Consider the following 25,581-nt stretch of genomic DNA (forward strand, 5'->3'; position numbering starts at 1 on the left):
AGTCAGACCTCTGCTGGGTTTCTGTTTGCTGGGATTTAAACCAGCTGTGTGGCAACAGAACCCAAGCCAGAAACCGCCCCTGTCTTACTTCTATAGTGATCATACTGCTACATACTACAGCTGCAGCACACACCTTGCCACTAATTCAAACGGCACTGCTGGATCAACGATGCCTGTAATGGAACTGTACTGAAATCAGCCAAGTAACATTTCTTCAGATTTATTTGGTATTTATACAAATTGACTGCCAGTGGGTGTTTAGTATGTATGGCCTCCTTCTCCTCATAGGCCTAAGAGACTGGCCTGCATGATTTTAACTTCAATTGAATTGAAGTTTATAAACCTATAAACTCATATATGCAAATTAAGCTACAAAAACAGCCAGTTTAGTGTAAGGGATAAAGCGAGGTTAAAAAAATGGTTAATTAAAAAATGCATCAAGGCACTCCCAAGTGGTGCAGCCGTCTAAAGGCCTTGGCATACTTTCAGCAACACCAAGTACATGAAGGTTGCGCAAAGTCGAGCCCAGCTTTGCGAGCTTACAAGCTCACACACTCTCTATGGGATTGTTTGGCAGTCACTTGCCAATGCTCCAGTACTGCAGGTGGCGCTATGACATTTTGTGGTAGTTTCCATGACTATCGGATAAGAACTGCACAATGTAATGAACCAACCAATCAACTGCTTTGTTGTGGTGTATTTGTGCCCGGGGGGATGGCCGGGAGTCCTAGAGTGCACAGTTGGCTTCACTCTTTTTGGGTAGACATGATGGCCCTCCCTCTCCCCCCTAATCACTTAATCAACTAATATAACAGAACTGGCCATTAGCACTCTCCTACAACAGCCTCCTGCTCTGCTATCTTCATTAGTCGTCTCCTGCTTTGTGGACATCAGTTGTGTTAATGTTCAGAGTCCTAGACAGCTGCTTAGAGAAGCCCATGGCTGCTGATTGTTGGGACAGGCCAATTAGGCTAATTAAGGTTGGAGACCTTGATATAAGAGCTGGGTGATACACCTGAGAAATATTTCATTTCAGTAATTTGGAGGCTCAGAGTGGTCCAGCGGACTAAGGCGCTGCCACTATGGTTCATGGTCATGCTGCTTGCCATCTCCAGCCGGAGTCTGAAAGAGCACAATTGGCCTTATTCTCTTTTAGGGGTGGGTTCACGCTACTCCCTCCTTACATCACTCCTAGTGTGATGTGGGCAGCACAGGCGTCCGTTAGCTGTTGTATCAGAGCTTGGGTGCCTGGCTTTCCTCAGAGCGAGCTGGCTACCTAGTGATACTGCATGAGCTACAGTTCGAAAAGAGGTGGTGGCTGGCTTTACATGTGTCGGAGGAGACTAGTGCTAGTGTTCACCCTCCTAGAGATGGGGGAGTTCATGTGAACAGAGATTAGTTAATTGGCCTTCCAAATTAGGTAGAAAAATTAGGTCAAATTAAAAATAAATAAAAAAATAGAATAATTGATAGAATAATAATAGTCATTAATGGTGGCCCTGATTAAAATATTTAATATAATATTTAATTAACTCTTTCCTAAAATGTAGGACTCCCTGTTCATGTCCACAGGTCAGCTGTCACACAAATACATCCACTCACAGATCTGGGTGGTCTCGCCTCCCTTTCTGCTCTTATTGCTCAAGGCAGTACACATGTGAAGCTGCCCTGTGAAACGGTTTTTATTGATTCTGCTATGAAAACAACACACGGGAGGTATACAATAATAAATGCCTGAGATCAGCGGATCTCTAACAGCTAAAATGTTTACTGTGGCACAAAAGACGACTATAATTAACTGCAACCGCGGCCTCTGGGTCCCCGTGGAGCTCGCTAATACACAGAACAACAGCAGAGACTTTTATCTGTACAAGCCTTTAGTCCCTAAATTGGCTTAGAAATGTTTTTCATTAAAGACAGTAAGAAACAAATTGCATTTCCACTAAAGTGTTCTTTTTAGTCGTCTCACATAAAGCCCCATCAGCTGAGAGAGTGAACTCTGCTTTATGCAGTCTAAGCAAAGTTCAATTCTCTGGGTAAAACACATACCTCTCTCATTTGCACGAGAAAAAGGCAAAAAGACCCTGAATTGAAACTCCAGGCCACCTTTTCAATTTGCCTGGCAGAATGTGGTCAAACAGCCTGTAGTCTCCTTTCTCGCTCTCCCTCTTTCTCTCCCGAAGGTTTTGAATAGCTGGGCGAAGTGCTATTTCTATTTGCTTAAACACCATTCAAAATGAATTAGCACCACTGTCGGAGCACAGCTCTCACTGGTTCAGCTGGTAAGCCCCAGAAAATGTGATTGTGGGCAGAAAATCTACTGGCACACGGTGATAAGCTAAATTATGAAATGATGCTTTTAATTACGAAGCTATCCCGGTTTTACTAAACCATGTGGAACTGCGAATCTGCACATAGGACACGCCAAGTGGCTTAGAGAGCATAACACAGTCCCGTTCAGATGAACCTCCACTCAGCTATGAGGCCCATCTGCTTCACCCCTACTCTTAAAAGTCTTAAAAGTGATGTCATACACTCATAAATAAAAATAAAGGTGTTTTAAATGCTTCTTTGAGCGACGCCATAGAAGAACCACTTGTGGTTCCAGAAAAAAAACAATAGCTGCATGTAGCTAAGATCCAGGTCCATGTGGGGCCTGTATGGGTAGCCCAACTGGTAACCAGAATCTGTTGTCCTAAGAGTCAACATTGGCCCCACATATGGACGCCCACCAGAGTCAGTGATGGGACCAGGGCGGCTTAAGCATGGACCCCATTGGGGTTGTACACTAGATGGGACCCATGTGAGATAAAGGTGGGATGTAAAGATAGGGAAGCCCCAGTAACAACACCTGTACAAACCCACTCAGAGCAGGTTGCAGGTTCTGTACCAAATAAATAAGTGAAGGTGTTTCGGACCTTTAAAGGGTTCTTCAAGGTTCTTCTCACTCACAGAATCTTGGAACAATGCTACAGAGGAACCACATTAGGTTCTATAAAGAACCATGTTTGTAGTAGAGATGGGTGAGTGTGAAGAACCTTTCAAAGGTCTAATGAACCTTTACTTGATGTAAACGTGTAAATGCTTCCCAATTTAAAGGTTCTTCACACTCACACATCTTATGGTTCACACAAACATGGTTCTCTATGGAACTCAAAGTGGTTCTTCTATGGCTTTGCTCAAAGAAGCATTTGAAGCTCCTTTCTTTTTAACAGTGTAGGCTCTTGCCATAGAAGAACCACTAGTGGTTCCATACTACATGTAAGTATGTGTAGAACCTGTACATTGGTACAGAACCTGCAAAAAATACAAATAAAGGTGTTTCGGATCTTTAAAAGATTCTTCTCATTCACATAATCTTGGAACAATGCTACAGAGGAACCACATTTGGTTCTATAAAGAACTATGTTTTTGATAGATATGTGAAGAACCTTTTTACGCTGGTAAAGAACTTTAAAACATTAAGCGATGGTTATTGAGCCCTTTAAAAGGTTCTTCACACTCGCACATCTCATGATTCACACAAACATGGTTCTTTATGGAACCCAATGTGGTTCTTCTATGGCATTGCTCTAAGAACCACTTGACAGAGTAGACAATATTGAGTGGCGCCATAGAAGAACCACTTCCGGTTCCAGAAAGAACCCTGTTTGTAATAAATGTGTGTATGTATGTGTAAGTATACCCTGTACATTGGTACAGGACCTTCCAGAACCTGGTTCTTCTCACTCACAGAATCTTAAAGTGATGCCACAGAAGAGCCACATTTGGTTCCATGAAGAGCCATGTTTGTCATGGAGATGTTCGAGAACCTTTAAAAGGTTCTTCACTCCCGGACATATTAGAAACATGCTTCTTTGTGGAACCAAAAGTGGTTCTTCTACAGCATTAAAAGCACCATTTGAAGGACCTTTGTGGCATGGCCTCCAAAACCACCTTTATAACTCATGATCTTTAAACAGGTACATGGATGAATGGTCTCTCTGACAAAATCGGGAAGGAAACCCAAAACCTTATGCTTAGATAAGGTGATAAACTGATCTGGATATGTCAGATATGATCCAAGAACCACCAAAAACCCGCTTCACAATATAATGCAGAAGCTGCTAGAGCCCAAGTGCTTTTGTCCAATTTAGGAGGGCTTCACATTGTGATGGGCTTACAGGCTGCCATTAAAGAAAGAATCTGCTGGTCCAAATGCATTTTGCTGTTGCAGAATGAGAATCAGCACTTACCATCGTTTTTAGGAGGCTGATTGGTCTCCTCTGTCCTTCAATGAGAAGCCATGGCTCTGTAGCCTCATAGGGTTCCACTTTGCTAAATGGTCTCAGCTGACTGGTTGGATGCACTGCTGAAAAAATAAAGCAAAACAGAAATGTAATCTCCATCATTAAGTGACCTTTCGAACAATCGAACAATCTACTCACAGATCTATCTTCTACACTATATGGACAAAAGTATTTGGACACCCTGTATTAGGCTTTTGTTGGAGCAACTGTTCCTACAGTCCAGGGAAGATGATCACTACCTTACCCTCATCCCAAACTCCCCAACTTATCCCAAAAGTACACAAGAGCAACATCACATTTGAGCTGAACCAACAAAAGTGCCTAGAATAGAAAATCTGAACATCGGAAATGGGCCGTAAAGCAATGGAAGAAGGTGGTCAGGTCCAATGAGCCCTGTTTTCAGTAACGTAACACTGCTGGCCGGGTATCATGTGCTTTGCTTACCTGTGGGATGCACTGGGACAATTCTGACCCATGGTGGGTCCACCTCACAACTTATAGGACCTAAAAACGTCTCCTGGAACATCTTGGTGCCAGATACCACAAATACCACCTGCAGAAATCTCATAATGTAAGCTGTTTTGGTGGGACGCTGAGGACCAACAGCACATTAGTCGTAATGCTGCAGCTCATCACTGTTTATCAAGCTGTGTTTACAGCAGATCCTTGATTATAATCTCCACAGTGCTCCCAGTTCAGCCAGGCTACCACCTTTGAGTGTCTGTAGTCTATCAGTGCCTCAACGACACCCACAGGCGATGTCCCTAATCAATGTTTCTAGACATCGTGCCAGCAGCAGAAATGCCCGTCTCCCTGGAAACCGACGGCACGGATTTAGACGTGTTCATTTTTTATATTTTCCCAAGAGGAAGTGCTTTGAGTAGTTTCAGTTCTAAGTCCACTTTAATTGTCTTGTTTCCACTTATCCTTCAATGTTTCAACTCTGTCTCTGCCTCTATTTCCAAATCAGGGTATAGTAGCATCAAAAACACTGAGAAATCGCAAGCAAAGGAGACGAACAGACTACAGAGTACTATATATATTAAAATTAGTGGTGTCAATCCAAAGTTAAAATGATAAATGATAAATAACACCTTATACCTAATAAAATGTCTAGAGGAACCAGTTTTTTTTTCTTATAATATCTCAGTGTAGTATGTATAGAGTTAGTTGTGAGATTTCATCCATATTTCAGCATAAATAAAGGGTAATCTACCCTCCGAGCTCAACAGGAGTGACGCTGTGTTTACATCACTTAATAAAAGGTAAATATTAACTAATAATTATAACTAAATAAAATAAATAATAATAATAACTTAATAAAAACGTAATAATAGGTCACTGAATTAAAGTTTGCAGATTAATCGTGTGTGTTAATCTTTGTTTTCTCATATATAACCTCAATTTTGTATATATATATATACAAAATACCTTTGGGAGAAACTCAATGTGTGAGAAGTCCATTCTCGTTACACCTTCACTTCGGCAGCTCCATGTCCTTTGCCCGTGCCAATAGTTCTGCACCCTGCTACAACTGACTGGTGTGCTCGCTTATGTGCAGCAAACCCGGTCACGTGGCACCGTTCCAGGACGTCCCATTTCAGAGATGCCAGGTACACCTTTGACCTCGGAAGCTCAGGTGCGGCTCTTCAATACAGTAAAGTCACCTAAAGCTCATTAACAGTTCTCTCATGTACAGGAGCGAGAGGATTTTCTCTACAAATCAATGACTACAGTCACACAGATGTTTATCCAATACACTCAACGGTTATCCATGGAGTGCCTCCCAGCAAGCTAAACACACAGTACTGTATGAACGAGGTGCACGCTGCAGAGGCCGATCCGAGAATCACAGCACACAGCATAGTGGGGATCAAAATCCATGTAAAATAAGCTCTGAAAAAAAGACCAGCTGGTGTGTACAGTCTAGAGTAGAGAGAGCAACCGCTGTGGACGTTATCTTGTCAAAACAATACGAGTTCACAGCTGAGGAGAGCGCACTGCTCAACAGCAGAAACCGTCCGCCTGCCTGGTGTTTGCTCTGCAAACCTAATGTCACACACAAACACACACAAATGGATGACCACCAGGTACAGTTATGGGACCAGGAGGCTCCATCTGGGTTGTACACTGCACACAGGGCCTAGATGGACTGTAAGGATAGGGCCCATTTGGGAAGCCCATCCAGGTCCCAGTAACATCACATGTGCAATCCCTCTCAGAGCCCATACACACCTGGAACCCACCTAGCCCACGTTCCACCCATGTGCCATTTGGCACTGCAGAGAAGTACTGCCAATAGAATAGGACTCTCTGGAGCAGATATGCATGAACCTACTGGGACAATGCCGCCTAATGCCAGGTGTGGGCTAGAGGGGTATAAAGCCCCCCAGCATTGAGCTGTGGAGCAGTGGAAGAACTGAGTTCTCTGGAATAATGGATGGATGGTGGTGATCATCCAGCCCACGTCCCACCCATGTGAGCCACACATGAGCATGTTGGCTGGGCAAGGCCTTCAGAAGGCCTTGCCCAGCCAACATGCTCATGTGTGGCTCACATGGGTGGGACGTGGGCTGGGTGGGTTCCAGGTGGGTATGGGACCTACAGAAAGAAATCAGCCGTCCCACTGTCCACTCAATCATCAAAAAGACCCAAGTTCCAAGTTCAACCCAAGAGCCGGCCATCAAGACAAGTGAGGAAATCTCCAATAACATTAAAATGTCCTCACATGACCTACACACAGATTTCACCACAGTTGAGGTTAAAATACAGCATCTACCATCAGAACTAGATCGTACAAGCTTGATCCTCGTGGGAGGTGTGCGAGGAAGAAACCCTTGCTGTTAAAATAAATAAATATACAAGTGCTAAGTTTACCAGATGGATGTGCCACACTCTGCCTTTTACCTGAAAGGACCCCAACAGTGCATCGCACACACACACACACACACACTCACACTCACACACATGGCTGAAGGCCCCTTTTGTCCTGGTTGAGAAAGCTGACACATCAGTAAGACAAGACAGTGATTTATTACCATCCCTCTCTCGCTCTTCTCATTCTCTTTGACTCTCGCCCACTTTCTCTTTATGCCATAGAATATAATACCTACCAAGATTTAACAAGCTAAGAAAGTAAAAAAGGTTACTGTGGGAAAGAAGAAGAAGAAGAAATGTTAATAATAAATAATAAATGATAATAATAATACAATAATAATAGAAAGCGATGAGAAGATCTCAGTGTTCAGTCATTCAGGCCACTCGACCCTGAGCATCTACTCCTACAACCGTGCAAAGCAGGACTCTGGATAATTAGCCAATCAAGATCTTAAGTACCTTAACAGCTGGAGAGGAGGCTAAAACAACCAGAAATAGACCTACAGGAACGTCGTAGCCACGGAAACCAAAGTCAGAACAGGGCAATTGCTCATCTGATGATTTACCTTTAGAAAAGTGGGGAAATGATCAAATTAAGCAACTTGGTGCTGAATTTGTTGAAGAAACTACTGATATCCAGTAAAAGATGTAATTATTAACTAACTGAACTGACAGATTAACTAAACCTGACTAAACTGCCCTCTTACTAACTACAGCAAACCGATGTGTCGGTAGAACAGAGGGCGACAGGAGTCACATTTGTAAACATCATTGGCTGCAATGGGTTCAGTAAAATCCCTTTATTTTCAGTAATCTGACTTTCTGGACTGACTGATTCAGTTTCATCGAGACTTTTCTTAAAATGATGTTTTATAATGTTTAATATCTTATAATCCAGTCTGATCTCCTCCCTGATCAATCAGCTCCCAGCTCCTTTACAACACCGCAGTCTAATCACCTCCTGTGTGGACTGATATCTGGACTGATATCTGTTGATGTTGGTCTACATTTCCATTAACGGCATTTAGCTGAAGGTTACTCGTATTACAGAGGTGGGCCAATGCAGTGTTAGGAGTCTTGCCCAAGGTGTAGCACAGGATAGTCACCCAGACCGGGAATCGAACCCTAGTGTAGCAGCTCAATGGTACTGGTGTTATCCCTTGCGCCACACCAACCACTAAGCACTAAGGTCTACTGGTATGTAATAACCGGTTAACAGTGGGTGAATGTGATGCTGTGATTTGGGTTACTATAGGGTTTGTGTGTATGTTAGCATTAGCATTAGCCTCCAATCAGTTCTGAATGGGCTCTTCATTTTTTTTTATGAATATATGGTGCAATATAGCAAATAAAGAAATTGTAAATTATTGCCATAACATTAGTACCACTGTTAACACCCCACAAGACCTTCCTGATGTTTTGGAGATGTACTGACCCTGGCCCTTGTCCATATATATATATGTGTATATATATGACAAATAGCTTGACACTATACTAAACAGCAGCTACTGAAGGCTGATATATTGGTGGATACCCCTGCCAATCTCCTTGCATTCTGATTGGTTTAAATATCATGGATAATTTCAAGTTGCCAGTAGCATCACTGAACAAAATGAATAAATTAATACAGTTATGTATTCTTTCATCTATTAATATGTAGATTGTATGTCACATGTACTTATTTGGATTCAACTTTTTAATATGTACAGTTTTAATATGTACTTATTGCTATAGAACACCATTTATTTATTTATTTATTTTAACTTTATATACAAGAGCCAATGAAAACTGAATACCCAGGGTAACTTAACACCCCCCAGCATGTCTGGGTAGACATCACAGTCATACAAATACATCATTAATATAAGCAGAGACCAACACATTCACACAGTCGCACAAGCTAAAACCACAGCAGAGACTACTACTAGAGTCCCAGAAGGCTAATGATGTCCAGAGGAGCACTTGAGTGCACTGACCTCAGTGTGGCTCTCACGTCTAGGCTGAGGTCACTCCTTTACGAGCGGTCTTACAACACACATGGAATCCCCATCACCTCCTCAGCCGTGTCATTCCGGCAGCGCTTTGAAGACTGGCTTCAAGGCCATAACCGATCGGCTCCCGCTGCAGTTAAAGAGCTGGCGGTGAATGGGTGCTTTTGTTACCGTAGCGCAGCAGCGCTGGTTTTAACAGAAGCGAAAACTGGCAACTTTTTCCACACCCGAACCCGAGACGGCTGTTAATTTAAGAAACTCCCAGCGTACATGGTTGAGCTGTGTAGTAGCGTCAGTAAATTAGAGAGTTATAGGCCTGCAAGTGACTGGATGCAATAAGGCGGCGGTAAAACAGGCTCCAGCGCTTATTTATACAGCCAATGAAGCCGAGTGTAAACACAGGCCTTAATAAAGATGTCTAGTGATCTGCTGCTTTCATTTTTCACTCATGGCCAGCAAGGGGACTCGCTATTTATATTTCTTTAATAAAGACTATAAAGAGCTGTGTGTGTGTGACTGATGTGCATTGGCTCCCTAGGTACTGGTTCATTTTCTGTTACATTAAAAAGATGTAAATTAACTGAGATGAAGCTGTTAAAGGTCACTGTTGACAGAAATCCAGCAGCGGAAGACTTGTGTGAACCAAAATATATAAAATAAATAAATATTTGCATTTTTATAGTAATATATAAAAGAATATCCGTACCAACGCCTCCAAAGCATTGCCAGTCTGGCTTTATGTAACACAAAACTGGCTTACAATCAAACTACTCGCTAATTCAACAGCAAACACACACACAGCTTGTCTAGTCCCTGTAGAGAAATACTGCCAATAGAATAGGACTCTCTGGAGCAGATAAATAAACATGAACCTATTGGCACCATGCTGCCTAATGCCAGGCGTGGGCTAGAGGGGTATAAAGGCCCCGGCATTGCAGAGCTGTGGAGCAGTGGAGGAACTGTGGATGGTGCTCCATCCAGTACATATGGGATAGGTTGGAGATGAGGTGGGGTGGTGATCATCTAACATACTCGAACCCAACCATCGAAACCAGGATCCCAGACAGAACCTGGATTGGTATTTAGAGTATGTACTTTGTCTACTCCATTATGTTCGTGTCTACAGTGAAGATCCACTTGCAGATTTTCAGGCCTGTGCTGATCGGAGGTACGTCTGCTACGGCTCAGAATGCTGGAGATGTAATCGGTCTCTACCTCTAGGGATGAAAGTTTGAAATTCACTCCATATTTGCTGTGTCTCTATCCGACATGTGCACCTGGAGGTACTTGAGAGGAAATTTCTTCTCAAATCTATCATGCCTCATGGCTCGCTCGCTCACTCGCCACCATCTCAATATGGTGACCTTGGAACGCACTGAAAAAGCTCCCTCTGAGCGACAGCAGAGCCTGTTTTCTGTCCCGAGCAACTCCTCGCAGCGTGACGGAGCATGCAGAAGTAATGATTTCCTAAAAGCCTTTGGTTTCGCACTACAAATGGAATTCTGCATCTTTCATCCCCCGTTTGATTAAAGCTCTCGCAGCCGAGAACTGAGACTCAACTTCTGTGGGGGACTGGAGACGATGGCAAACAAGGCTTTGTCCCTCACTCCACTCTGTTCCTTACACACCCGTCCCGTTCTGACTCTGCCTCGCCTCCTGTCTCTCCGGCCTTCGTCCCATCTTCTTCTTTCATCTCCATTTTTTTCTATCTATTCCATCACCTCCTCTCTTCTCACTCTTCTCACTCTCTCCTTTCTCAGCTCATTTTCTCCTCCCTTCTTCTCCCCATTTCTCCTCACTTCACTTTAATTTTTATCTCATCTCCCATGTTCTACCTTTCTCTCCTCCCCTCTTTCTAATCCCTCCTTCCTTCTCCCACCTCCTCTCTTCTTTCCCCATTTTACATTTTCTCAATTTTTTCCATTTCCTCCTCATTTGCTCCTCTTTCTTACCGCCCCTTCAACTCTTCTCTTTCCTTTTCTCCATCCGCTACTCCTTTTTCTCATCTCCCCTCATTTCCCCACTTTTCTTTCCTCTCGTCTTCCCCATCTCTCCCTTTTCTCCTCATTTTCTCCTCTTTTCCTAAACTCCCTTCTCCTCGACTTCTCCCTCTTTCATCTCCATTTTTTCTAATCTATTCAATCACCTCCTCTCTTCTCACTCCTTTCTCAGCTCATTTTTCTCCTCCCTTCTTCTCCCTCTTTCTCCTCACTTCACTTTATCTCATCTCCCATGTTCTGCCTTTCTCTCTTTTTTCTAATTCCTCCTTCCTTCTCCCACCGCCTCTCTCATTTCTCCATTTTCTCCTTACTCCTCCTTTTCCTCCTCATTTGCTCCTCTTTCTTACCCCCTTCAAATCTTGTCTCTTTCCTTTTCTCCATCCGCTACTCCTTTTTCTCATCTTCCATCATTTCCCCATCGCCCTCATCCCCGTCTCTCCCTTTTCTCTAAACTCCCTCTTTCCATCTCCCTTTTTGTATACTCATTTTTTTAATCCTTTCCATCACCTCCTCTCTTCTTTCCCTCTCCCTTCTCACCGTCTTCATTCTAAGCTCATCTTTCATGTTCTCCATTTTTCTCCTCCCCTCCCTTCCTTCCTTTCTCCCCTTTCTCATCACTTCACTTTTTTATCTGCTCTACCGCTCTCTCCTTCCCTCTTTACGTCTTTTCCCACTTTCTAGTTCCTCATTCCTTCTCCCACCTCCTCTCTTCTTTCCCTCTTCATTCTAAGCTCATCTTTCATATTCTCCATTTCTCTCTTCCTTCTTCTCCCTCTTTCTTTCATCCCCTTTCTCCTCACTTCACTTTTTTATTTCTGTTTCCATGTTCTTCCTTTCTCTCCTCCCCTTGGTCTAGTTCCTCCTCTCCTTTTCCTCCTCATTTGCTCCCCCTTTAACTCTTCTCCCTCTTTCCTTTTCTCCATTCACTACTTCTCTCTCCCACCTCCTCTCTTCTCCTCATCTTCTCCCTTTTTTTATTTTCTCCTTTCTTCTCCTTTTCCTCCTCATTTTCTCCTCTTTCTTACCCCACCACTCTTCTCTCTCTTTCCATTTCTCCATTTGCTACTCCTTTTTCTCATCTCCCATCACTTCCCCACTTTTCTTTACTCCCTCTTTCTATTTTCTCCTCATTTCCTCCTCTCTTTTTAACCTCCCTTCTCCTCATCTTCTCATGTTCTCCTCATCTTCTCCCTCTTTCCATTTTCTCCTCATTTCCTCCTCTCTTTCTAACCTCCCTTCTCATCATCTTCTCCCTCTTTCCATTTCTCCATTCGCTACTCCTTTTTTTTCCATCTACCATCATTTCCCCACTATTCTTTCTACCTCTTTCCAGTCTCTCCTCCTTTCTTCCTTCCCTCTCCCACCTCCACTCTTCTTCCCTTCTTCTCCCTCTTTTTATGTTCTCCTTTCTTCTCTTTTCTACTCTTTTACTCCTTTCTTTCTTACCCCCTTCAACTCTTCTCCATTTTACTACTCCTTTTTCTCATCTCTGCCCTTTCTAACCTCCCTTCTCCTAATGTTCTTCTCATCTTCTCCTTCCTTCTATTTTCTCCTCATTTCCTCCTCTCTTTCTAACCACCCTTCTCATCTTCTCCCTTTTTCCATTTTCTCCTTTCTTCTCCTTTTCCTTCTCATTTGCTCCTCTTTCTTACCCCCTTCAACTCTTCTCCCTCTTCCCATTATTTCCCCACTATTCTTTCCTTCCTCTTTCCAGTCTTCCCAGTCTCTCCACCGTTCCTTCTTCCTTCTCCCACCTCCTCTCTTCTTCTCCCTCTTTACATTTTCTTTATCTCCTTTTTCTCCTCATTTCCTCCTCTCTTTCTAACCTCCCTTCTCCTCACCTCCTCCTTTTTTTCCCATTTTCTCCTTTCTTCTCCACCCTCCACTCATTTTTACTCATCTCTCCACTTCTCCCTTCTCTTCACATCTTCTCCTTGTATCCATCACCCCTATTGATTTCGTCTTTTCTTCTCCTACTGTCTATTTTCTCCTTTCGTCTCCGGTCTCTCCTCCTCCTTTATTCATCTGTTCTTTCTCTTCCTCTTTTCCTACTTTTAATGTTCCTCTTTCTTGTCTCCTCCTTTCTTCTCATCTCCTCTCTTCTTCCCATCTTCAAAGTTTCCCTGTTCTTCTTGCTCACCTCCTCTTTCCTCTCATCTCCCCCTTTCATTTTCATCCTTTCATCTCCTGCCACTTCTCAAGGCTTCTCCACTCTCCTCTACTCTTCTCTTCTCACCCCTCTCTTTCTCCATCTTCCTCTCGCTTCTTCTTCTGTCCTCTTCTCCTTTCATGTCTTCTCTCCTCCCTTCTTTCCCCATCGTCTGGCTTCTCCTCCTCTGTTGTTCATTACCGAGCTGACCCTCTCTCAGCTAGTGTTGTTGTGAATAATAGCTCTGTCCAAAACAACCGATGGTGCAGTCGCAGCCTCGAGTTCTCCACTCAGCCTCCCGGCAGACTGATGCCTGAATCACATTTGATTAAATATGAAGAACAAAGCCGTTGGCGACACGAGGATTGCTGCAAACACAGAAAACATTTTAAAAGGAGAAGGGAAAGGGGGGCTGGTAGCTACAAACACTGACATACAGAGAAAACTAAATAAATAAATACTGCCGGACAAAAGTTTGTGGACACTTTGCCTTCTTTAGAAATAGGAGCTAAAACTATTTACTAATGCTTTACACTGGTGCTACAAATGGTTCCTTGCAACCTGGTATCACACCTCAAGCGTAATGATGCTGCTGAAAGACCACGCCGGCTGAAATGTAGGCTTAGCTACACTCAACACACGTTATACGCACCTGTGGCCAAGATGGCGGTCTGTATCGTGTGTGTTTGATAAGGGGTCTGAGGAATTTGCACAGACAGCAAACGTACTGCACGCTCAAATGCACATTGCCGTTACTAACGGCAACGAACGGTGAGATGCTAGCTAGCATATTAGCTAGCAAAATCTTGCTGTCCTGGGTGGTCACTACCTGGGGGGGGGCGCATGGCAAGAAAAACGTGCAAATGAACAGGTCTTTTGGTAGCAGGGTTACAATTCTGGCGCGATACCATGTAGGTTTCACCGTTGATGCCATGGAAGAACCATGTTTGTAACAGAGATGGAAAAAAAAAGCCTAATTTGAGTGAATTCTTGAGAAGATACGGGTATATGAGGACCAAAGCTTCTTCTACAGCACTGTAGGATTCAGTGACAGTCTGATGTGCTCCGTTAGGTGCATAAAATGTCTTTACGACCTGCTATTCAATGACTGATAGCAGTGATAACACTGAGAAAAGATCCCTCTCTCTCTCTCTCTCTCTCATTTGCATTTTGCTACAGCAAGAGGGTTGGGAGAGGTCCTACCCCCTGCTGAGCACAGAGGGGTGTCAGAGACATCTGAAGACCTTTGGGAAGAGTTAACAACCTATTACAGTATGTGGGTATTACAGCATGTCTGGTCTATGTCATGTTTGGACTTGGTGTGAAGCAGATTACACACTGAACCACAGAGTGATACCAGCATTTAGGCCCATTTAACAGCATGGATAACACTTTACACCAGTTTTTTAGGCTAAATCTGATCGGCCCATCATGAACTTTATTTATCCCAAAAAGAGACGATGTGATTTGGTCCAAGTTTAGCCTGAACTCCATCTTTTTCGGACCACACGTAGCCCTAATATGAAAATGTCGTGTATAAACCCAGTCTAGCCTCTCTGAACATAATCGCTGCTGTTCAAAAACTTCACATGCTGACGTTATGGAAAAGAACGAGACTCATGGGACGTGGGATGGGTATTTGCAGCGGTGAAGGGCCGCCGCCCAATGCAGTACGAACAGGGGCAGAGGTTTACACTGGTAAGCAAAACACCATAGTAAAATTCAGTCTTTTCAACTTTCACCTTGCAACCAAATTTAGACTTAGAGAGTAATTGAGAGCTGGGTGAGAAGCGTGTACCCCCTCCATTAGAAGAAAAGGGCTCCACTTGTAATTTATGGCCTGCTATGAAGCCGTAAGGCAGGCTGAATCCTTGGTGGATAGGTTTGTAGGGTAGGTTTGCTTTTAGTTTGCTTTGTTTCTTTGTTAAACTGTTTATAATTGTGAGATTATTTGGGATTATTTATTTTTTGGCTGAATTATAAATGTGGTCAATGGTTTGGCTCTACACCTTTACATGTGTATTGTAGCTAAAGGATCAGCTAGAGTATAGATGTTGCTCTGCTAGTCTTCTGCTTATTGGCCAGCTAACATGTTCATATGGGACGTGTATGAGCAGCCCAACTAGGAACCAAAAAGTGCTGTCCTTCGGTTTCACGTTAGCCTTACATATGGATGCCCAACAGGGTCAATAATTGGACCAGGAGGGCTTAATTATGGGCATGCAGGGCCTAGATGGGAACCATGTAAGATTAAGGTGGGATGTAACAATCAAGCCCCTTTTGGGAAGCCCAACTGGGTCCCAGTAAAAACACATGTACGAACCCACACAGAGCCCATGCCTACCTGGAACCCACCAAGTTCACGCTCCACCCATGTGAGCCGGGTTATCACTAACTCCCTAAATTTACCAGGACAGATGTTGCTCTGCCAGTATTCTGCTTATTTGCTATCTAACATGTCCATATGGGGTGTGTATGGGTAGCCCAACCGGGAACCATAAAGTGTTGTCCTTGGGTTTCATGTTGGTCCCACATATGGATGCCTACCAGGGTCAGTGAGGGGACCAAGAGGGGTTAAATATGGGCCCCTTTTGGGTTGTACACTGCAAGCAGGGCCTGGATGGGACCCATGTGAGATTAGGGTGGGATGAAATTAACAATGGGACTCCAAACTATGGGCAGCCCAACTGGGAACCAGAAAGCGCTGTCCTTGGGTTTCATGTTGGTCCCACATATGGATGCCTACCAGGGTCAGTGACGGGACCAAGAGGGGTCCCACCTGGGTTGTACACTGCTTAAGGGGCATAGATGGGACCCATGTGAGAATAAGGTGGGATGGAACAATGAAGCCCATTTGGGAAGCCCAACCGGGAACCAGAAAGTGTTCTTTCATGTTGGCCCCACATATGGATGCCTACCAGGGTCAGTGATGGGACCAAGAGAGGGTAAATATGGGCCCCACCTGGCATGCCGGGCCTAGACGGGACCCATGTGAAATTAAGGTGGGATGAAATTAACAATGGAGTCCATTCGAGAAGCCGAACTGGGAACCAGTAAAAAAAGCATGTACAAACCCATGCATAGCCCATGCCCACCTGGAAACCATGTGAGCCCCACATGAACATGTTAGCTGGGTGATGAGCTGGATACGAGCTTGGCTTGGGTTATCTTTTACACGGCTGGTCCCGTTCTCTAGCTTAAGCTGAGAAAACACCCTAGAGTGTAACGTCTCGGCCTTCAGGCCCATCATCAAGCTTCATCTTTAGTCTGAATAGGAGGTTTTGCCTAAATACTAAGCTTTCGTCTCCAAACCACTGTTAAAAGAACACACTGAAACTCTTCAGCCCAACAGTGGTTTAAGTGGCCCTACAGCACTTTTACAGCCTGGCAGCGTACATACAAAGACGGAGAGACAGATAGAGACAGATAGAGACAGAAAGACAAGGAGGAAAAGAAGCAAAGTGACAGAGGAAGACTGACTGGGGCAAGAGAGTGTAAGAGAGAGCGGAGATTAATGTGTGTAATTGAGAGTGATGGACATTACCTATCATTTTCCCTTGTCTGCCCAGGGCTCTTAGCTCAGATAAAAGCGAGACAGTATTTAAAGTCATGACTGCACTCACAGTGTCTTTGTTTAAATAATGCGCTTTGTAGCAATGCTTCAGAAAGCAGTCTTCAGTGAACAGTGCTGGATTAGTACACTGAAAAGGAGACAGAACAGAGATTTAAAGAGGAAGAGTTATAGGAAGGCTCTATGTTAGAGGCTCTATGTTAAACTGGCTGTATGTGTACACTATTCTGCAGAGCTGTCACACCATAAGAGTACAATTTAGAGGACATCCGTCAAATCTGGGTGAAAATCCGTCAAATCCGGATAAGGACCGAGTTCGTGCTCCTTTTTGAAAGCTTCCAGATACGGTTGGAACAAAGCAGAACCACTACAAACCATGGGGGCAATGCATCCAATAGTTCAAGCAGAACACAACTACTGCCACATGGACACGAAGTACATCATCACATCCGCCTTTGACTCGTGAACTGCCCTCTAGTGGATGTACTGCTTAACACCCATGCCAACGCAACATAAAGGATGCATATAAGTATGTGGGAAGTGACGATGACCTCATTTTTGTGTATATATGATCCTTCTGACTGTTTGTCCCGGTACAGATTAGGTCTAGAGTTGGATGGATCGATCAACAATGTATCATTAACGGCTGATTTTCAGCCCAAATAGGTCATCAGCATTCAGCCGATATTTCTAGCCAATCCGGAGAGCTGGTCAGAGCATACACGATCCATATTTTGTAAGTTGCTGCAACATTGTACGAGGCCCCTTAATCACAAGTCCCTGCAGTTACCCGTTCAGCCACTAGGTTGTAGCTGCAGAAGCCCATTAAATCCAGTGTAGACCGTTTCGGAGTAAAGCCTTTTGACACCATCGGCCAGAGAGAGCACAATTGGCCTTGCTCTCTCCCGAGTAAGTAGACGATGCTCTCTCCCCAAATCACTTCGTTGCCAAGGCTGATGTGATGGAGCCGGGTGTGCGGCGCTTTCCTCCAGGTGCGTTGGTTGTCCAGTGATGTTGCATCGGTGGAAGTTCGAAAAATGAGAGGCTTGACTTCACACACATTTCGAAAGGGGGCGTGTGTTGGTGCACCCTCACTAGTGCCGGGGGCATAATTTTGTGTGGCAGTAACATTAGCATGAGGTTGGACACTTCTGAAGGAGGCAAGTAGCAGTTTTGTACTATTCATTGAGCGGTCCAGCAGACTAAGGGGCTGCCACGATGACCCCACTGGCTCGAATCCTGGGTCATGCTGTCTGCCATCAGCAGCCGGAGCCTGAGAGAGCACAATTGGTCTTGCCAAAGCCAGCTCTGCAGCCAATGCATCATATCTATAAAGGCATTTCTTTATAGAAAACAAAATTATATTACATATATATATATATATATATATATATATATATATATATATATATAATGAAGATATAAAATAAATATCCCAAAAGGGCTGTGCAAAGTGATGCCACAGAACCACCACTATTGATTCCCTACCGTACCTTTCAATTGATGAACCCTATTTGCCCTCAAGAGTGTGGCCTAACTGAGGCTGACTGATTCTTTCTTGTACATCCGTATCTATCAGAGACATTTCTTTGCATTTATCTGACATTTAACAGCGTTTTGGATTTGTTCGTTCCAAACACATTTCACATTGTTGATTCTGATTTCCTGTGACTTTAATTCACGGCTCCTTTTCAAGGGCGTCCAATCTGATCCACAAAAGGCCGGCGCAACTGCAGGTTTTCATCCGAACAAAGCAAGAGCCCACCTGATCAATTGTTTACAGCCTGAGACCAATTCAATAAACAAGCAGAATCAGGTGTGCTCCAGCCTGAGATGAATGAAAGCCTGCTGATACTCAGATAGCTGCCCTTTGCAGATAAGACTGGACACCCATGCTGTAGGTAATGGAGGGTAGGGGTGTAACAAATCATCAGTATATCAAAGTATTGCGATGTTATGTTTTGCAGTACTGTATCGATTGTCAAAAACACAGGATTGGTTATTAATGAATAGTTTATTTTGGGGATACACTGATACCAACTTTACCTATCCTACAGTGATACAGATACCAGATTTTCGAATATCTGCCGATACCGAGCACCGATACCAACTTAAATATATAAATACTGGATAGACGGCTATAAACAGTAAATCCTGATATTAATAGTCTTTCACTTTTTATAGGTTGTACTTTTTTATATCTTATCCCAAATAAGATATTATAAGATCGAAGGCACAGAGTTTACTGGTTGAGGAACTGCACATTTGAAAAGTTTTAGAGCTGGAACAATATAAATGCCACAATGCAGAAATACGTGCAGGTAGGGAAGCAAAATCTGGGTAAGTTCGACCAAACAGCTTTTAAATGATGTTTAAATTCACATTTCACATTGAAAAAAAAGCCAGTTTAGAAACAGGAAGTGCTTCTTCATTCAGTCACTTGTCTCTGTGTAAAAGCTACTAAACGTCAGTGTTTCCTTTAAACCAGCTGCTGAAACTCAACTTCTGAGTTTAACACCACATGGAAACAAACAGGTCTAATATAAAAGATCCATTAAATTAAATACGTTTTTTAATGGTAATAACTATTTATGAATGTGTGAACACATCTATCAACAACACCAGAACATGGCAAACAAGAGGGTGAAAACAAACAGACCTGAGACCGGGGGTATAGCTGGGGAACCAGCTACTTGGCAAGAGCGGCTAGGCCGACCCAACCTGGAACTGCTGCGTGGCAGAGGGTCGCCTAGCTGGAGCGAGAGTACTTGAACCACAGGGTGGCCTAAACACACTGTGGTCAGAGACGTGAACCTCTCGGGGTACCTCAAGGTTCCAAACCATTTAATTCTTGGCCTCGAACTGAGCATTGAAGCCCCTTAAGTACCCCCCGTCCCAGGTGAAACACATTAACCAAACATGACGTGATGAGCCTGAATCAAACACTGAACCGAATCAAGACTCTGAACCGAGGATACACGAACGCAAATGAACAAGAACCGAGTCCATGAATCAAAACCAGAACGGAAAACCAACAAAAGTCCTGTGAGCCTGTGGGCGGCTGCCCTGGGGGAGGGCGCGATACCGAGGGGCTGACATATACAAACAGTCAGTAAGCTTTATGGTATCTACATGGTGCTATTGTCGCCAATACCAATACGGTATCAATGCAACACTAGATGAGATGTACTTATTGGTGACAGACAGTGGTTCATTTAGTGTTGCATTTAAACCTCTGACCACTACAGTGTTGTACTCTGTTTTCAGATCCCACTGTCCTGATTGGCTAAAGATTTAGCTTTTCTTTTACACTTTTCTTTTTATGTCTAGGGCTGTATTTTTAGACTAAGAAAGTATCTCTAAAATATGATATATATATATATATATATCCCTGTAAGCAGAGCTGGGCAATATGACGATATTTTATCGTATCATGATAAATTTTGTTATTGATAAGATAAGATAATCCTTTATTAGTCCTACAGTGGGGAAATTCTCAGTGTCTCAGTGTAGATAAATAATTTACACTATATACACAATATAAATAAGAAGTAAAAAAGCAATAACAAAAATATTTACAGATTATTGCACCCTGTGATGATATTATTTTATATTACTTTTCTAAGCACATAGAGGAGACTGTTAGTGCTTAATAAACATCTACTGATCAGCTGCAGGTTTCATTACTGACATTGTAATTAGACTGGTTTAATTAGATGTTATGGAGTATAAATCACTGTATTCAGCACAGGAGAGGATCTGAATAGTAGTTTATAAGAATCTGATACTGATGTTTTTAGTCTGCAATTATATGTATCGTGATAAATATCGTCTTTAAATATCGTGATATAGTATTTTTTTTACCATATCGCCCAGCACTATCTGTAACGCATAAGGAGAAACAGTACGAGTAGCATCCCAACTGTCTCCCGGCTTGCTCTTTCGTACCGGCAGCCAAGAAGTAGCAATGGCCCCTCGGTGACCACAATTACTCTAGGAAACACTCAGAGTCGAGAACATGTGTGCATTACACAAGGGACGTTAAAGGTCATCGAGTGGGACAGTCGTGTGTTTTCAGAGCTGAAAAAAAACAAGGGTCCAAAGTCAAACGAGTCTCTTGCGAATAGAGTCCTTAATGTCCAGTAGGTCCTCTGCCTCTCTCCTTCCCTCCCACAGACCTTTACTCACATACCGTGGCTCCTTCTCCCTCTCTGAACATGACATCACCCAGCATATGGTCTGATAAATCACACATGATGTTCTGCAAAGTGGTGAAAATGATGCCTCCTGCTGGTCAGCATGGTACCAGTGATGTCACCTCCTCCTGACACCAGGCCAAATGCCTCGGCACTCAAATCCGAGCACAGCAAATGGCCTGTGTGAGTGTACGACTCTCCTCGCGGTCATGGGAAGCACATGTCTGGCACCGGCTCAAAGCGTCCAGCAGCACCTCAGCTACACAGAGCAGGAGGAAGAGGAGGAGCAGGCCTTCCTCATACGCTCGCGCTGTACGCAGCCGGGCATTCACGTCAACCCTATACAGCTCCCCAGAAACAACAGCTCAGTGTTTTCAACAGCTCAGTGCTAATCAGGGTGAGCAAAATCAGGCTTGGCTCGGTAATGCTGTAGTGCAGTGGCTAGACTCAAAAACCTTGTATCTCCATCCTAGACAAAAATCCAGGCTGAAATAAGGTGCTTTTAAATCATACCTAAATATTTGCTCTTACCCATGTTCAGGTTCCAGCTGATTAAAACATTGTACACTATATGGACAAAAGTATTGGGACACCTGCTCGTTCATTGTTTCTTCTGAAATCAAGAGTATTAACTGTCTGTACTGTCCAGGGTAGAAGATGTGAGGATTTCGCTGCAGACAATTAGAACTCTGTGAGATCAGGATGATGGATGATCACCACCCCACCTCATTCCCAACTCCCCCAACTCCATCATTTGGAGCCATTCATCATTCAACAGTTCACAGAGAGTCCTATTCTATTGGCAGTACTTCTAAACAGGGACTAGACAAGCTGTGTGTGTGGATGCATTTGCACATCTGTATCAGCAACAGGTGCTTAACTTAAAGTAGCTGAATGCATCCATCAGAAGGGGTGTCCACAAACATTTGGACATGTAGTGTATCTCCAAATCTGGGAAATTTACAGGAAAGTTAACATCAAAAATGGAGATACAAGAATTCTGCCCGACATTGAAACGGACATGCCCGCATGCTATTTGCAGACCATTAGCATATTCAGTAGGCCAGCCGCCCAATTAAACGCAGTCAACCTAGGCCCCTATTCTGTTAAGCTGTCGGCAAGGAATACTTTTCAGCCTTCAGCAGTTCAGCAGTAGCACATGGGCGGCCTAGCACTAAGACCCAGAGGACGCCTGCCCCTGGGTTTTGGCATGCAGGGTGAGCCCCAGCTCCACCATATGCTCCTGTGTGGAAAAGAGGCCAGTGAGAGGAGCCAGCGTGGACTGAGATAACCCCTCATGACCTTTCCAAAAAGCTGGAGAACAGCAGCGGCAAAGGAGGACACAGCGAGTCATGTGGCGCCTCGGCTTGGATCAAAGACGCACAACTGGGCACTCTTCAAATGTCCGTAGCGCTTTACTATGGCCATGGTCCCGTACAATACTGAACTGGGGGCTCGAGATGACATACAGACACCACACTACTGTGCACCAGTCAGCCAGAACATTAACACCACCGCCTAATACTGAGAAGCTTCCCTTTGTGCATTCGAGGCATGGACTCTACAAGACCTCTGAAGGTGTACTGCTGTACTGGGATCTGCCACCAGGACTAACATTGGCAGCAGATCCAAGATCTGTAACCAAGTTGTGAGGTGGGGCCTCCATGAGTATCAGCGAGCCTTGGGTACCCATGACCCTGTCACCGGTTCTCTGGTTATCCTTTGGTGGATACTGACCACTGTATACCAGGAATGCCCCACAATACCTGCCTGATGTTCAGAGATGTTCTGACCCAGTTGTCCAGACAGTGTCTCAGATTCTACTCTTGACCATTTCTCATGCTTTTAATCACCTTCAAGAAGCTCACTTTAACTTTAACGGTCAGTGGTGCTGACCGGTGCATGGTACCATTTAAATGGGGATCGCTTTGCATTGGGAAATGGGTAAAGTACATTAACCCCAGTACTCCTGTCAATTCGCACAGAAAATAACAGTGGCTATTCCTTAATTATTTAATTTAACCATAAATGTTGTTTACCCTTATGATCTACCAAGCCGTTTAAAGACAATGCGATGGGTCATTAGCATCGTCAGTCCCAAGCTCATCATTTTAATGACCATGCTAATATGGTCATTAGCACTGGCATTAGCCTGAGAATAATAGCATAAAACCCAACCTTTCCTATGTCATTTAGCATGGTTTAACATTCAGAGGCATATGTTTATGACAGGATAATACATACTGGTTCAGTTTGGGCCACAAGTGCAATATAACTGTGATGTTTATTAATTAAAAAAATTCCTTACCACAGAACTAGCAATAAGTGTGGAATTTCGATCATTTTTTTAATCGATTGTGTTATTAACTGATACAGTCTTCAGAGTGAACAGCAAGAATATGCGATTTCAGTCATAACTGGTTGCTGACAGGCTCATAGTGGTTGTAGTAAGTATGACAATTTATTTTATTATTAAATTAAATTATTATTATTACTATTATTATTATTATTATTATTTTAAATAGATTAACAGCCTTAGGCAAAAGCATGTGTCTCTTATTATTCAAAAATAATAAGTAAATAATTTACAACATCTTTAGTTTAGTAACTTAAATAAGCATGTTTTAAAACCGAAAAATGAAAAACTGAATTACAGTAAAAAAAAAAACAAAAGTAGTGCCACATTAAATATGCCTTGTTTAACTACAATTAGTTAAATTCAGTAAATAAATGCTGTCTCTAAATTCTGCAAAAATAAATAAATAAATTTTATATATATATATATATATATATATATATATATATATATATATATATATATATATATATATTATAACTGTAGTGGATTTGTAGTGGAGGTGCCAAAACTTCGGCACAAGACTGTGTGTGTGTGTGTGTGTGTGTGTGTGTGTGTATATATATATATATATATATATATATATATATATATATATATATATATTATATATGCCATCATGCCATAGAATTATAGCTTAAGTTCTCAAAGGTTGACCCTTAGCCTAGCGAACACCACGCAGGTGTTAGGCCACTTCTTCAGGCTGAAGCATTTGGAGTTTCTGAGGCCACACACTGTGGAGAGTGTGTGTGTGGGGTGAAGGCAGTGGTTAAATGGCTGGGTGATGGATCACCTCCGTGGGGATATCAGCCTCTCTCTCTCTCTCCCCGTGCTGCTGGAGGCTGGGCCACACCTGGTCCTGCAATAAGCCGGTGGAGCGCGATTCCTCCACGTGGCAGAATCCAGCACTGTGCTCTGGGGGCAGAGAGCAGCTCTCTGAGCGTCAGTGCTCACTGATCCATGCTTCCAGGCTGTTCAGAGCACCAAATTTACAAGTCCTTGTAGACCACGGAGCGAGACAGAGGGATAATCAGAGCTCATGGACAAGGGCTACTGGATCAGTGGGCCACTCACTCAGTGTTTGAAAAGCCTTGGCCAGAGAGACCGGAGCTGTTTTCTGATTTTGGCCATTTGAAATAGCCCTGATTTGATTCCTGGATTTATTCATTCCTTTATCCAGGAGTTTTTATTGATTTTCTTGCATTTTTTATGGACTGATGTTTGTAAACTGAGTTGCCTTGAGAGGAAGAGACACTAATCTGAAATTTAGCCGCAAGAAAACATCATGATGGATTACGGATACAATTCCGACTGCAGGATTGATTAAAAAGGTGCCATTGAAACAATTGTGTGTCAATAATGGCAAATAATGAGGGTTTATTGCCTGGAAGTGACAAATCATGAACCTCAAACCCTGTTGTGTCTTCACTGAGAAGTAAAATCCACGTAGGGACATAAACTACAAAACGGCTCAATTCCAAACCTCCAAAACTGTTCCACAGCAGACGTAACTGGTTATAGTGGTGCAATGGATCAGGAAAGTTTGGACCAGATCATGGCTGCTGAGTTACGGATTGGATCATTTTTTGGAACAAACTACAAAATGCAAGTAATTTTAGCTTTCAGTCGGAAAGCATCATCATTGTTACTGCTTTATTTGCATTAGTGACTTTTATTTTGACTTACAGTCTGTTTGTATTTGTGACTTTTATTTTGATGCACAGTAACGTAAATAAATCCTACTATAGATTTGATACCAATTTTAAACTGGTAAAAATCAGGGCTTAAGATCCAGTTATGGAGACCAGCTGTTTGGACTTGCTAAAAATGTGTGTCAGCTTTGTGCAGTATTTAGGTCTGTTTTGGCCATTATGCTGCTTCTTTTAACTATGTAAAATGTTTGTGGCTAATTCAATCCTAATTCAGTTCCAATTCTTCCACGGTACTCAGAGCACCACCCGGTGTCCTCAAGGCCTTCTCAGGAGGTAAATAAAGGAGTTGAGGTTCTGCAGTGTGGAGTTATTTTACAGTGGAACCTGAAAACAGACCATAATATCTGACCCTTTATAAAACTCTCACTGAAACGCTCTGTTTTACCAGCGGGAGAACAAGAGAACCGCTCACTCGCCTTTCTCTGTTTATAAACCAGCAC

The 25,581-nt window shown here is 43.2% G+C and overlaps 1 protein-coding gene across 3 annotated transcripts in view; it reads right to left on the reverse strand.

The window, feature by feature from the left end:
• Positions 1–25,581, reverse strand: part of adam12a (ADAM metallopeptidase domain 12a) — a 166,141-nt gene that overhangs the window by 128,858 nt on the left and 11,702 nt on the right. For all 3 annotated transcript variants that reach the window (XM_072666630.1, XM_072666629.1, XM_072666631.1), the window contains exon 2: positions 4,236–4,351. In XM_072666630.1, coding sequence (XP_072522731.1) covers positions 4,236–4,351 — 116 coding nt within the window. The remainder of the gene's footprint in view (positions 1–4,235; positions 4,352–25,581) is intronic.

The sequence above is a fragment of the Salminus brasiliensis genome, chromosome 22 (genome assembly GCF_030463535.1).
Source record: "Salminus brasiliensis chromosome 22, fSalBra1.hap2, whole genome shotgun sequence".
Classification (NCBI taxonomy): Eukaryota; Metazoa; Chordata; class Actinopteri; order Characiformes; family Bryconidae; genus Salminus; species Salminus brasiliensis.